General features: G+C 37.7%; 1 protein-coding gene and 1 long non-coding RNA gene across 6 annotated transcripts in view; one reads left to right on the top strand and one right to left on the bottom strand.

Moving 5' to 3' along the window:
• Positions 1-9,750, bottom strand: part of SYNE1 (spectrin repeat containing nuclear envelope protein 1) — a 512,392-nt gene extending 502,642 nt beyond the window's left edge. For all 5 annotated transcript variants that reach the window (XM_054558331.2, XM_054558330.2, XM_054558328.2 and 2 more), the window contains exon 1: positions 9,619-9,750. In XM_054558331.2, coding sequence (XP_054414306.2) covers positions 9,619-9,685 — 67 coding nt within the window. In that variant the 5' untranslated portion in view covers positions 9,686-9,750. The remainder of the gene's footprint in view (positions 1-9,618) is intronic.
• Positions 1-10,139, top strand: part of LOC129060108 (uncharacterized) — a 28,466-nt gene extending 18,327 nt beyond the window's left edge. The window contains exon 3 of the long non-coding RNA XR_008526534.1: positions 9,626-10,139. This is a non-coding gene — a long non-coding RNA (uncharacterized LOC129060108). The remainder of the gene's footprint in view (positions 1-9,625) is intronic.
• Positions 10,140-16,165: the final 6,026 nt, after the last annotated feature.

Raw genomic sequence — 16,165 nt, forward strand, 5'->3', positions numbered from 1 at the left:
ATTAATATCAGCAGAGGAAGGAATTGTTTGTTTTTAATCCAAGAGGTCATTGTGAACGGTAAAAAACAAAAAAGAACATAAGTTACCACAGAAACCATTTGTTGAATACTTAACAAACTTCACGACATCAAAATAATTCAAAATTGTACATGGATAATTTGAAACTGTATCTGTCTGGGGCAGTCACCAACTTCTTTGAGATATTTCCATGTATTTATTTGAGAAGAAACAAATAGAAAATTATCACTGTCTATCCTCAGCATTATGGGAAGGCTGCATATATTCTTATACAGTAAATTGTCAACTATTTAAAATAAATTACTACTTATGATTAACTGAATACTTATGATTAACACTGAATACTTATGATTAACAATTGCTTAATTAAACTACAGACTGTCATACAAAGATCAGAAACTAGGTATTTAGGTGTGAGAATCACACACACACACACACACACATACAAAGTGTAATATCCTCATTAGCCCCAATCTGAAAGAATATAAAAGAGAATAATAATAACCTGGGACGTGAACTGTTTTTCTAAGTTTCTTAAGGTACATGAGGGATTTGTCACATGAAACTGAAAGTCTGGTTCCCCCCTTTGTAAGTACATATTAGCTTAAATTATACATTCATGGAACTCTAAACTTCATGGGCACTGGCATGGTCTTGACTCCTCTTACAGAGGCCACGCCGAGGCCTCAGGTCTGATCCAACATAGACAGGGTCACATAGCCACCAGCACAGTGGTTAATAGAGTTTTTCCAGATGCAGATGCAATTTCCCCAATTCAATTGCCTTACTTTTGGGGACGGTTCCATCCAGGTTTTGATGGAGAGGAAATCCCAGACTTTACAATGTTCCAGACAATCCAGTCACCTGTAGTGCCATACTTCCTCTTTTCTTTTCGTGAATCTGAGCCCTGGCAGAGCTAATTAAACAATGACCAAAGCAAGGAAAATAGACATTTCTGACTCCATAAAGATCTTCCCCAAAACACAAGCAGGAATAATACTAGTTTAGTTACATAGCAAAGATCTAGAGAAATAATGTCAAGGGGTGCAAGTGGAGACGTCTAAGGGGAGGGGTGCCCAAGGAAAGAAGGCACTGAGAGGTGGGGCAGTCACACACGAGTGTCCAAGATGGTACCGACAGGAGAATTTCACAGGGTCATTGTCAGCTCATAGCAGGGTCCCCAACTCCACAAGAGAGGGAGGGCCTGAAAGAAGAGACGTCTTACTCTTAGGACTGATTTCTAAATGGGCTCTACATAAGGTATAGAATTATATTTAACGTGTTCTTAAAGAATTGCTCTTAACCAGTGAATTTCTGAGCATCTTGAACCTCCTTATGGGCAACGCACAAAGCCATTCTTTATTTTTCCAGAAATGATTTTAAATGATAGGCAGGCACACGCGCACCTGCTCAGACCTGATATTTATATATAAAATACACATAATCTTTTTATATATTATGAACATGTAGAAACATGTACATGTAAAGAAAATTAACAACATTAACACAGTTGATCACTCCCTCCTTGAACTCATTCTTTGTTTGGCTTTCAGACCTTCCTTTTGTCTTTTTTCTTCCTACCACACAGGCTGAAGCTTCTTAGTCTCATATGTGGGACTCTCCTCATTCCCCACTTCTCTCAGTGTTGAGTGCCCCATTTCACAAACCTCTTTTCTTCTTATCTGTCCTGGCTCCCTGGGTGGTGCCAACCAACCTCACAGCTTTAAACACAATCTCTGTGCTGGTAACGTCCAAATGTTTTCTCCTGCTGTGTCTCCTCCATTGATCTCTACAGTTACATACATATACTCAACTCCTTTCCTGGAAATCTACCAGGCATCTAAAATGTAACATGTCCAAAATAAGGTCTCAGTTTTCCTCCTCAATGCTGTTCCCCATAATGGTTTTTCTTTATTTCAAAACTAAAAGTGAGAGGACCAACTTTAATTTTTTCTCTTATACACCAAACCTAATTCATCAATACATTGTTTTAGTCTTACCTTCAAAATATATCTAGAATGTTACCACCTCTCTCCCCATCCACCCTTCAACCCATCATCTGTCTCTTGACTTGTCAAAAATAACCTGTATTCTGACCTCCCAGCTTCTCCCATTGAAAATCAATATAATATTAACAATTTATATGCACTTAACAAATACTTATGAAGTGTCCATATTATGAAATGCACTATGCTAGATAATGTGTAGGGCACTGATGTGAGTTTGACCCAATTCCTGTCCTCAAGGTTTTTATATTCTGGGTGAATAGGTTAGACACATACATGCAACCCAATACAAAGCAACACGAGGTAATTGTCATATTGTGCTATAAAGAGCTAGAGGGGTTTAGAGGAAGGAGAGGAAATTACTGATCGTATTGGCAATAAAGCCTTTGCTGAGAAGGTTGCATTGAATTTAGGCCTTGAAGATAAGTCAGGTGTTAGGAACAGTGACTTGAGCTCATTCCAGAAGGTGCCCCAGAAGGAGACGAAAGAGTCAGGACATCTGAGCATGGAAAGTAGTGACATTTGGCTGACGTAGGTGGGTATACAGGGGAGCTAGAGGAAAAAGAGCTGTTACAGTTAAAATGGGCTTAGAATACGGAATCCCAGCCAAAGAAGTCGGGACTTTAACAGGGAGGTCAAAGAAGTAATTTTGTTACTTGTGTTTAATGTTACATCATAAGAGTAACAAAATTAAGATAATATGTTTAAAAAAATTCATGTGGAGGTAATATGAAATAGAGGGATACTTTATGTTTTATTTGTAGACCTTAGACACTCTTACTTTTAGAAGCCTGCCACACACTATATCAAAGGTGCAATAAAGTGTACTTACATGCCATATAAAATATATTGACACATATATAATTTTTGAATTGATTTGATTTACATTTGACTGCTTGCCATAATTTAGTATTTGTAAACCTTTGCTTTTTTTTTTTATTTAACTGTTTTCTTTTTCTATTTGAGAGCTGACATTTTATAGGTCACTGAAGACCCTGAAGGCCTGAAGCACTTTCTCCACGAAGTGCAATGGATGAAATAGGTTGGCAAACAGAGAGGCTTAGAGGACCAAGCACTACACAAATGTAAACACTTTCATAAATTTATTAATAAAAGTAATGTGAACAAGTAATATACCATTTAAAAGGAAAATGTGCTTAAAACACTGTATCTACAAAAACAACAAACACATAACTCTTTCAGGCAAGATGTGTATCTTTAAACTGATTTTATAGTAAAAAACCACTCTTGATTAAAACCAAAATTCAGATATACATTCTTCAAAATGATGGCAGGTAAAGTAGGACCCAATTTAATTGGTTTAATTGGTTAATTGCCTTGACCAATTTTATCTTCAATTCATTAAGTTAGGCATGATGATGTATTCATTTATTTATCAAAAATGTATTTAACTATGATGTTCCAAAATGTAAAGAAATGATCACTGCTTTGTATCATACTTAAATTTGAGATAATTTTACACAACATTTATGTGGGAAAAGAGAGATTAAACCCAAAGGGATTTCAGCCTAAATATAATAAATGAGTTTTTGACACTGTTTTGTGTTTTAATAAGAAGAGTCATTAAGTTAGAGTAATAAAGTATAAAGTTTTTTTAACTTTTATTTTAAGTTTAGGGGTACATGTGCAGGTATGTTACATAGGTAAGTTTGTGTCATGGAGGTTTGTTGTACAGATTATTTCATCATCCAGATATCAGGCATAGTACTTATTAGTTATTTTTCTGATCCTCTCCCTCCTCCTAGCTTCCACCCTCCAATGGGCCACAGTGTCTGTTGTTCCCCTCTATGTGTCCATGTGTTCTCATCATGTAGCTCCCACTTATAAGTGAGAACATACAGTATTTGGTTTTCTGTTCCTCTATCAGTTCGCTAAGGATAACGACCTCTAGCTCCATCCATGTCCCTGCAAAAAACATGATCTTTTTTATGGCTGCATAGTATTCCATGGCATACATGTACCACATTTTTTTTGTGCAGTCTACCATTGATGGGCATTTAGATTGATGCAATGTCTTTACTATTGTGAGTAGTGCTGCAATGAACATATGAGTGCATGTTTCTTTATAATAGAATGATTTATATTCCTTTGGGTACATACCCAGTAATGGGATTGCTGGGTTGAATGGTATTTTTGTCTTTAGGTCTTTGGGGAATCACCTCACTGTCTTCCACAAAAGTTGAACTAGTTTACACTCCCAGCAACAGCATGTAAGCATTCCTTTTTCTCCACAAGCTCGCCAATGTCAGTTACTTTTTTTACTTTCTAGTAAGAGCCATTCTGACTGTTGTGAGATGGTTTTGGCTTTGAATGGCATGTCTCTAATCATCAGTGATGTTGAGATTTTCTTCATATGAAAGCCAAGGCGTCCTAAGCAAAAATAACAAAGCTGGAGGCATCATGCTACCCGACTTCAAACTATACTACAGGGCTACAGTAACCAAAACAGCATAGTACTGGTACAAAAACAGACACATAAATCAATAGAACAGAACAGAGAACCCAGAAATAAAGCCACATAGCCACAAACATCTGATCTTTGACAAACCTGACAAAAACAAGCAATGGGGAAAGGCTTTACTATTCAATAAATGGTGCTGGAATAACTGGCTAGCCACATGCAGAAGACTGAAACTGGACCTCTTCCTTACACCATATACAAAAATTAACTCAAGATGTATTAAAGACCGAAATGTAAAACACAAAACTATAAAAACCCCAGAAGACAACCTGGGCAATACCATTCAGGACACAGGCACAGACAAAGATTACATGATGAAGACGCCAAAAGCAACTGCAACAAAAGCAAAAATTGACAAATGGGATATAATTAAACTAAAGAGCTTCTACACAGCAAAAGAAACTCATCACAGTGAACAGACAACCTACAGAATGGGAGAAAATTTTTGCAAACTATGCAACTGACAAAGGTCTAATATCCAGCATCTATAAGGAACTTAAATTTACAAGAAAAAATCACAATGCCTTAAAAAGTGGGCAAAAAACATGAACAGACACTTTGCAAAAGAAGAAGATATACATGCGGCCAACAATCATTAGTATAAAAATTAATCAAGGCATTATAAAAACATTTCAATCTTCACAAGATGCCAAGCTTTTTCTTTCCCAAGCTATGATCATAGCCAATGATGCTAAATTAAAAGAAAGTTACATTTTCATCAATTATTTATTATTATTTCATTCAACTTTTCAGTATACTTCTGTTAGTCTGAAGTTTTCTTTTGTGTAATGAACTTATAGGAAATATTATACTTAAAACAAAAAAGGTTTAAGGTTTTTATTACTCATAAAAAATTTTCAAGGGGAGATTGTGATTACTTTATACTGAACAATTAGCAAATTTCATAGCTATATCTCCAAGGGTAAATGCTTATCCTTGTTTGTTTGTTTCTCTTTCAATCTATTCACAAGGTTTAAAAATCAAAATTTGTCCTTGCAGTGAATAATCCTACTCTCCTATTAATTTTTTTGTATATACAACACCTAAGCATGTACATTTTAATGTTTTCTGGCATTTACCAATTGTTCTGTAAGATTGCATTGATGTCACCCCATCCTACAATAACCAACACTGATATGTTCATTTTAGAAACGTAAAGCTTAATATAGTATGTTCACATTTAAAATGTAGTTAATAAAAGTCAGTCAACAAGTTCTTTTTAAGTAACTACGAAAAATTACAAAAAAGCCTTAAAATGCTGTCACTATCTAAAAGAAGTTTATAATCTGAAGAGTTCAGCCATTTATTTTCTTAGTTGTGACTAAACTAAGTGACTCCATAAGCCACCTGTTAAATGGATCCCCTTTAGTTAGTCTTGAATAGCAGAAAATGTATGTACTAATTATGTGCATTTAAAGTTTTAATACTCCTTTATTATACTATTGTCCTGTATTTGCTTTTAAGGTTATATTTAAATTGATTAAAGTTCCAGAAACATTCATTATTCTTAAAAGCAAACGAAACTCTGCATTGCAGTCTGACTGCTCATCCATAATTCAGTATCCCAGCCTAAAACATTATGCTCAAACAAGCACAAATATTGGCAAAGGTGAAATATTGAACGGCTACTGTTGCAGCTAAATTAGGTAGCAGTCTCTGTGTGTGCTTTAATTTCCTAGCCCTAGAAATAAAAATTAAAAGCAGGAAAAATAGTCAGCAATTATGGGTGTAAGCTAAATAAGCAAGGGAGTAGTGCCAAGTTGCAACTATTCAAAGCTGCATGCTCTTTATTAGTTATGCACAGGTCTGAAATGACAATGAAACCCAAAAATGGGATAAAAAACCCCAAACACATTAGTTACTCATTATATATATCTAGACAAAGAAAAAGGATCCTAGGAGAATGTTCTTATGAATTTGAACTTTGAAAATTAGCAACTCTGATTCTGTTTACATTAATGGAAATTTACTTTTCCTCAAATTTGTCTTAATTATCTGGGCAATAACACCAGCCCTCCATTTATTAGGATCTTGGGCGCTTGTTTGGAGGTTCCAGCAGGTAAGCAGGGTTACTAAATACCCTTGACTGGGGACAGATCTCCTCTTTCTGTGGAGATTGGCCCCTCTTTGGACTTAAAGCATTAGTAAATATGCACAGTGACAACTGAGAGCAAGAGACCTGCAAGTCACCAACTGAATCAGCAGAATTAATCCAGCTGATCAATTTGTTAAGACACACTTGCCAGATCACTTTCACTTCCTGCCATTTCACCCAGTTTCCTTGGATGCAGGCTAGATGTTTTACATTTTGTAGCAGTATAGACTTTACATTTTGTAGCCAACATAACCTATAGACACGAAGTAATTGATATCAAAGGCTAGTGATAAGTATCTAGTGCTCAGGAGTTTTGTCTTCTGAATTTTAAGGCTTACTCTTCTAACTTTGTCAGGTACTCTTATGCCACCTTATAACTCTCTCTTTTATAGAAAGAAAAGCTAATTAATGCAATAAGTATAGTTACTTTATTATGTAATAAAATTATGAGTTTTATACAGCACAGAGTGTACAAAACTATTAACATTCCTCCAAAAATCTGGATAGTTAGAAAAATTTGCAGGAAAAAATTGCAACAAATTATCAGGCCGTGCCTTCTCATCCAGTTTTCTTCCATGACTGTTTGAATGGCTCACCATATCACAGCATTTATAATTTTTAAAGCTCCTTTAGTAAATTATCTCATTGAGCTTCACAACAGTTCTGAGAGGGGCTAAGCAGATGGGCGCAATCCACATTTTGCAAATGGGGCACCTAGACACGTAGATGTTAAATAGGGCATCCACTGTCACAGGCCTAGTGTGTGATAGGGTGAGAGGTCCCAGCTCTTTCCTCCAAGCCACAGATTTCTCAAGCAAAACTAAATCTACTATAAAAACATAATAAAACACAACATTAAATCATCCATACTCTTCACTTTCCTCTCACCGCTAACCCAATTATCTTAATAAAAGGACTTCCACTCAAACTAATATCAGAATGAAGAGTAGAGTATTTGTAGGAACACAGTCTGATTCTGATTGAGTTTATTCAAATTTGCTGTTTGCAGCTTTCACTTATGGTCAACACATACGTCATCCAGAAAGTATTCACATCTAATATACTCAAAGGAAAATCTGCTTTATTACCTTATTATCTTCCCCACACTTTTGTAAGGGACTCACAGGCTTCCTTTCCATCACTTCATAGATGATGTCATTGAGGCACAAAATGGTTCAACAATTTACCCTCAGACAAACAGCCAAGACAAACATAGACAGTGGAATGGAACTCAAATTCAGCATTGCATCTACCCAGGTGAAGATGTACAACTTAAATCTGAGATCCTTGGTGCTGGGCAGACCCAAGCAGAGAAATTTTTAGCCCATGAAAAAGGTCTAGACCCATCTATATATTCAGCAAGGATCTTTTATCTAACAAGGCTCTTTCTGGCATGACATGTGGGATTGGTCAACAAGAAATAAGAAACACACACCACTCACACTGAGGCATCACAAACCAGTCCAGGCAGATAAACACGAGTGGGGGGTCACTTGAACACAGAAGCTCTCAATCAAGTTGGTGATCTCTGGACAGATGTGGAGAAACTCCTAGTTCCACCAATATCCTGATTTTCTATAGCTGTGACCGTGTTCTGGGTCATGAATATCCAGATTTAAGAGCTTGGTATGTATTTGAAGGTCAAGAATGCTTAACTGGAAATTACTGCTATACACAGCAAATACATTATAAGCAAAGAAAGTGGGTCTGTGACAAATTAATATCATTGATACTGTGCAAAACCACAATGATCATTTGTTGGAGATACTAGAAAACCTAAAAGTCAAGCTATAACATTATTTTTAAGCTCTCTTAGCAAAGACTAGTGCAAAACTCTTCTAAACTGGGGTATTTTTATACCTTAAAACCATGCATTTGAAGGCTGGGCTTATGACATTGAATACACCATTAGGATTCTGACAATGAAGCAATGAATATATCATTGGGATTATGACAAAGAAGCCATATTTTTAGATAACTACAGATGATAATTATATTCGTTTCAAGGAGTATTGAAACATAAATGTAAAGAAAATTGACAATTAGAATCTGTTCATCTATGAATTTCTATAGTATTTCCCTGTTAGTTCTCTTCTAGAAAGCAGAGAAGAGCAGCCGGGCATGGTGGCTCATGCCTGTAATCCCAGGACTTTGGGAGGCCGAGGCAGGCGGATCACCTGAGGTCAGGAGTTTGAGGCCAGCCTAGCCAACATGGTGAAACCCTATCTCTACTAAAAAAAAAAAAAAAAAAAAAAAAAAAAAATTAGCCGGGCATGGTGGCGCATGCCTGTAATCCCAGCTACTCATGAGGCTGAGGCAGGAGAATCGCTTGAACAGGGAGGTGGAGGTTGGAATGAGCCGAGATAGCGCCACTGCCCTCCAGCCTGGAAGACAGAGCAAGATTCCATCTTAAAAAAAATCGAAAGCAGAGAAGAGAACCACTGTTGTTTGTTGTTGGAGAAGAGCATCACTGAGGGATGGAGGACTAGTCTGTACCCTGCCACGAACAATTCATCTCATCACATAGTTTCATCTCTTTGGGCCTCTTTTGCCTCACTTTTCTTAAAAAGATTCTAAATATCTAAGGGTCTTCTAGTTGGAAAATGCCACTGGTTCACCTGTTTGACAACAGCATATAGTTATATGTCCACAACTTGTCCATAATCTATCAAAACAACTGAGGATCTATTGTCACTGGTATTATTGAACGACAGCAGCAGTACATTTGGCAATAACTCTTAATTCCCAACTGGACAATGAAGAACCATATAAGACATGCTAATGTAGACAAAAAATTACCAAAAAAAAAAAAGCTGTATTTTTATCTTTTCCTTCTATGTAATGAAGACAGCATCTGAAGACAGCATGGCCCTGCTTGAAAACACTGGAATAAAAGACATCCATCCCATTCTGGGCTATAATTCCATGAAATTGAGTAAAACCCCAAACAAATTTAACTGATTGTGGGTTAAGATGGTATTTGAATTTTTTTAAAACCTGAAATTTCTTCCCCTTACCTTGCAGCCTCTGCATCACATTGGCGATATCCCGAGGACACCGGGAGGCCCCTCTGGAGGTTGCCATGGTCCCTCCGGAAGCACGAAGCCAACACCAAGAGACTCTTCACTGGAGGCAGCACAGGGCTACACCACTCTAGAAAACATGCTTGGACTTTTCTAGATCTATCCTGTCATAAATGAATTCCAGGCCTTTGCAGCACTCAACAAGGAGGCAGCTCTCCCAAAGACTGTACTGCTTCTTTTTCTTCTTCCGTTTTAAGACTGTCCTCTTACATGAACTCAAGAACCTGAAAAACAGAAAAGAAAAGGTACAACATAAAAAAAAATCTGTGAAGGTCACCACAGTGCTAAAAGGAGAAATATTTCTATTTAATTTGAATGCCTGGTCCATTATCAAGTGAAACAACTTAGTGAAAAGCACTTATAAACTACAAAGTACCATGCAAATGTTAGGAATTCCCATGATATTTAATAAAATAAATACATAAATGAGACATATAAAATAAAATTGGGTTGCTAAAAGAAGAAATGTTCACTTTCATTCCATGTTTTCTTTTTAAACTATAAACTTTTTCCATTGATCTATGCAAGTGGTTTCCCTTATACTAAAAACACTCAATTCTAGTTTTCAGTAGGCACGGGTTCTCTTATCTGCTAATTTAGCCTGCTTTGCACACGTTTTGCTCTGTTGTGTTGTACTCTTTCCAGGAATGGGACCAAATCCTTGTTTCTCATACCAATTTGATGAATTAAAGCAGTATAAATGTAAAAACCATTTCATTCTAAAAATTTGAGTTTCAAGTACTCCAATTTTAGAAACCAAATGGGTATGATTTAGTTTTTTTCCTCCCTATGTATAAAGACTTGAAAGTTTTAAGGCTAGGGTGGGGTGGGCTAAGCAGAGTGGACATTTTCCTTCTAAATTCTTTGCATTGGTTAAGTTTTTATGTTTTTGTTTTTGTTTTGGGAGAGTCTCACTCTGTCATCCAGGCTGGGGTACAGTGGTGTGATCTCAGCAACCTCCACTTCCCGGGTTCAAGCAATTCTCATGCCTCAGCCTCCTAAGTAGCTGGGATTACAGGTGTATACCACCACACCTGGCTAATTTTTGTGTTTTTTAGTAGAGATGTGGTTTCACCATGTTAGCCAGACTCGTCTCAAACTCCTGACCTCAAGTGATCTGCCCGCCTCGGCCTCCCAAACTTGGGATTACAGGTGTGAGCCACCGCGCCTGGCTGGTTAAGTTTCGTTGACGGTAGCAGGGGGGTGAGGGCGGGGGTGCGGGGGGCTTTGGGAAGAGGTAGGAGAGTAGTTGCTGAAATCTTGATATTGCAAAATGTACTTAAAATAAGAATTTCCTAACCCTAGGGTTAGCTGAAGAGAAGGTATTGCCATAAACGAAATAATTAAACAGAAAGAAGAGGGGGGTGAATAATGCACCAAGAGAAAGAAACAGCCTCCGAAGAGGCCCACAGGAGGGCCTCTTTGATTACAGTTCCCATTGCATTTCTAGGTTATGATGATGAAGGTTAAAAAAAGGAATGGGGGAAGAGAGGAAGAAGGGGAGAATGGCAAAAGCAAAACTCCTAAAGAAAGCTCATACATGTGAGATGGTGCACCTTCCTGAAGGAAAAAAGAAAATGAGAGGAGTCTGTGAATGCTGTAAAAATTATATTATAACTTGGATTATAGTCCATAAAAGAACATTGCTCATGAAGGATTGGTTAAGTAATAGAGTGCAATTATGAATTACAATTTATTTTAAAATGGCATTACTAATACTATTATATATTGGTATCTAGTCAGAATGTATGAATGCAAAGCTAGTAACATGCTTTTTAGCCTATTATCTAAAAAAGAAAAAAAAGGATGCAAACCTTTGCACACTGCTGCTTCCCCATGTGCAATGCATCAGAAGGATGTACTGGAGCAAGAAAGCATTACTAACTTAGCAAGACACGGGGCAGCGATGCAGTGAACAGCAGTCATTGGTAGGAAGATAGAGGCAAACTTCTCTTGGCTACTTGAAAGGAGTATTTACTAGAAGTAGGACCCAATACATGGTGTCTTATAGACTAGAGAGGTACTTCTCAGTGGGTGACTCTCCAAGGGATTCTTCATGGAGAAATAATTACTTGTGGCTGGGCTGTCACATACATACCTATAGCCCTGCTGGAATTGTGTGCCCATTAGCAGCCTGTATCTCCTGGGGAAAAATACTCCACCTGCCCACATACAAAAGCTATCTTAATTTGGGAGAATAATAGATAGTGAAAAGTGCCTGAAGGACCTTATAAGTGGATCCCCTAAGCTATTAGGAAGTTAGGTTTTCAAATGCAAAAATACAACTTTCTGAAATCAATCAATCAACCAATCTACCTATTATCTATATCATTTATCTGCATGTATATTAAAGACATTCACTTCATTTCAGATACCCCACTCCAAGCTGGGCGCAGCACTGGAGCTCACAGATGATTAACACACAGTCCCCACCTTCAATCAAGAATTATGGAATTAAAAGGGATTTCAGTAAATCATTGCAACAGAAATCACTCTGCCTCTATCCTCTTCTAATTCACATTCACATAGCTTGGTGGATTAATCTGAAATACTGTGCACGCCCTCTCTCTCTCTGTCTGTCTCATTACATTAAACTCAGAATTTCCCTGCATGTGCCCAGTATTCATCCAGTCTTACTTTCACAGCATAACTAACACATTCAGAGTGCCAGAGCTCAATGCTGGGATTACTAAGGTGGATATGACACAGAGACTATTTTTGAGGAGCTTAGGACACAGTGGGAGATAAAACATAGAAAAGACAATATAAAAATACCAGGGTTAAGTGCAAATACAAAGATGCGAGGATACAGAGGATGGTGGCTACGCCAGTGTGGGTGTTCTGGAAAGGTGTCCTTCTTGGCAAGGAGCAGACACCCGAGCTGAGTCTTGGTAAATGGGTTAGTCACTCAGGTGAAACATATGAAAGACATATCCTGGGCAGGGCGAAGAGCTTGAGCAAAGGCCTCGGCATGAGAAACAGCATGACTGGGACATGGAACTATCACCATTCAGACACTGAGAAACTCTACAAGGTGACATTGTGGAAAAGAGGGCAGAGAGTGAGATGGTGTCCAGATGGCGGAGGGCCCTGAGTGCTATGCTCAGAAGTTTGGTTCTGGTTCTCTAGCAGGCAACAGGAAGCCACTGAGAGATCTTAAGCTGGAAGTGAGAAGGTATGATTGGGATTATTCTAGCTATGGTTTTAAAGGATGTATTTGAGAAGGACAAAACTGGAAGATCCAGAAAGATCAGTTAGGAAGGTATCTCAGGAACCCAGGTGGAAGATAATGAAAGATGGAAATCAGACAGAGGGAGCAGAGTGGGTGGAGAATCAAATATAACACAGCTTTAGGGAGCAAAATTTGTAAGACTTGGTGATTGGTCACCCAGGGGTGGAGGTGGGTATAGGTAGAAGGAGGTGGGGTTTCCAGAGTGTATATCTGAGGAGTCTCAGATGACTCTCAGGATTTGGGGTGCCATTAACTGAGCTCAGCAGAAGAGGGGCTGTATAGGTTTAACATCCAAATACTCTCCCCTTCATGCTTCATATCTTTGGAACAACTCAGGAGCAATTTCATAACCCCTTCACATCACCCCTCTGAAGAACACTTTCAGCTGAACAAATCGAAATACCTAACCCAGGATCCACATACCACTTGAAGCTTTTCCTAAACACACCAACCAACATTCACCATTATTTTCCACTGAGGCCTCTAACATCAATGATCCATACTATCATAGGTACAATTTGGCTTCTATCCTTCACTACTGCTAGTCTTACCTCACTCTAAAGAAACGGTGAACATTTCACTGGTATAGAGGCTATAACATTGCAAAATCTCATTCATTGACACCAAGTATATCCCTGACCACATCCTAGGCCCCTGATATATATTTTTTGTTTCATTGAATCAAGTTCATAATACTTTACATTTATGAGAAAATCCCCAGAAAACCTCTTCCTCTTCAATGCAAAAAAAAGTGGATGCAATATCCTTCCTTTTTCAGACTTTAAACATTTTGCTTTCATCATTCACATGTACACATATTTCCTATTTTGTGAAATCATGATTTTCTTGCTTTTTACTGATACTTTATTTAATTACATGATTTAATAAGAAATTTAAATGATGTTAATAAAAAGAAGGTAATAAAAGGAGACTGGGAATTAGGAAATATCAGTTCTAGGCTAAACATTATCACAGCTAGTTGGGTGATTTTGAGCTGGTTCTGTGTATGAAGGTCCTCAACAACTACCTATTGGAGGAGAGTCTGGTACCAGGAAATGCACAGACTTTGGACTAAGAAAGACCTGGAGCTGAATCCTCATTCTATCTCTTACTGTGCACGCAGGCTTCAGAAAAGTGAACTTTTCTGAGCCCTTCTTTCTTCATCTGTAAAATGAGGTATACTTATGCCAAATTAGGTTTAATTTTATCCTGCTTGAATTAATTTTTTTAAAAGATAAATATGTCATGTTTCCAGCAGATTGATTGGCATGTAGCAGAGTTTCAGCAAATACTAGTTTCCATTTTCCTTTCCCTGTTCTCAGTTTCTCCAGCTGCAATATGAGAGATGGCCCTAAAATGCAGAGGTACTCCCAAGTGTGCTCTTCAGTTCCAAAACCAATGGCAGCACAAGGCACAACTAAAACAACGACTGGTGCAAGGTCATGAGATCCTCCAACAGACTGTTTACCTAGCAGTGTTCTTGCTACGGACATGACAGAACCAGAACACCAGAGGCAGATCGAGAACATCAATAAACTCACTATTCCCAAGATTATTAAAACAGTTTTTAATAGGTGCAGGATACTGCGGGAGCACGAAGGAGAGGGAATGAAGAGTGAAGCTAGGCACTGGGATGGAATGGGAGAATTTGGTGGACATTGATAGGCTGTATACCAATAAATAGTCCCTGCACCATCTCCACATTTTTCCAGGGGAAGGAACTAAGGTTATGATGCAGCTAAATACATCCACCTCATAATTAGCAGAAAGGTAAGATTCCTGTATTTATTATTTCACAATAAATATGTATTGAGTAGCTATTTGTAAGGGACCATGGTACTGAGTAAACAGCAGTCAACAAGAGAGACAAGCCCCTCTTACAGCTTATGTGCCAGTAAAGGAAGATGATATAAACAATGTTATAACAAAGGAGGGCAAGTAGTGTAATGGAAAAGTCCAGGCTACTATGGAAGCAAACAAAACACCCACCCAATCAATAACCATCTGCTGCATTTTTTTTTTTTGTTCAGGACACAGAGGAAATTTGGACTATCTGCTATTTGGGATGCTCCCAGTTGAAAGACATACTCTTCTTAACATCACTCCCTGTGAAAAAGCACAGTTGTGAAATAGCACAACTCAATTTTTTCTGTCTCTTGGCAGAATGGACATTGGCTCTTAAAGCAGTTTCTTGTTTGTGTGACTAAAAAGGAATACACTAAGAAAAGCACTGAGGAAATACTACTGAGCCACAAGAATATATATAAGCAATGCAATTGAATTTCTAGGTATTAGGAAAGTATTGCAGAAAATTTCAAACCCTGCAATGACCAGAGACAACGTGGCTCATTTCTAACCAAAAAGAAAATGAACTGAGAACATAAATACATAAACAGATTCACAACAGCAGGAAGTACAGATATTACTTAATTAAATGTCTAAACATGTATAAGAATAGCACCAATATTGAAACCCACTATTGAACAAAATTTTTAAAGTCATGAATAAATTTCAGTTTCCCTTCTATTCAAGTCTTTTGCTGAAGAGAGTTCACATACTGTTTAGTTTTAAATTTAATTATTTTTTTCTCTATTCACCCATTAATAATGGTACTAATTAATGAACACTAAGATGGCTAAAAGGTAGAGAAGAACAGGGATATCTTTGAATTAATATAAGTATATTACTAATATATGTGTGCAGGTTATCAGGGAACAATGCTGTTTCTTATTCACTAGTATGAATTATACAGAGTAACAATAAGAAATGATATTTTCCCTAGAAGAACATGAACAAGTAAGCAAAAGACAAAGTGTATAGCAGATCAGCATGAAAGATATTCAGTGTCATAATTAAATTTTGTTTATTGTAAGCCTAAAGTATAAATTACGACCAAAGACATCTGCAACCTTCTTTTTATCCCTTGCTAGAGTATATATTGCATGCCTTGCCAAACATTAGTTCTCCTTAGATTAGATCACAAGGAAGTATACATTTAAGAGGACACACACAGAGGACCCCACAGAGGCGTTTGGGCCCTGCATGCCTGTCACATTCAGACCACAGGGTGTGGCTGCAGTAGCTAGAGCTGGAGTTGTGAAAATGCCACCAACCTTGCCCAGTTATGGGCTTCCTGCATCCTGTGACAGTCACACCTCCTTTCATTTCCAAGATGCTGTGTGTGCAGCATAGTTATCAGAAAGTAGGCCCAGTGCAGCACCACACAATTCTTGAACATTTTTAAATGGC

The sequence above is a fragment of the Pongo abelii genome, chromosome 5 (assembly GCF_028885655.2).
Source record: "Pongo abelii isolate AG06213 chromosome 5, NHGRI_mPonAbe1-v2.0_pri, whole genome shotgun sequence".
Taxonomy (NCBI): domain Eukaryota; kingdom Metazoa; phylum Chordata; class Mammalia; order Primates; family Hominidae; genus Pongo; species Pongo abelii.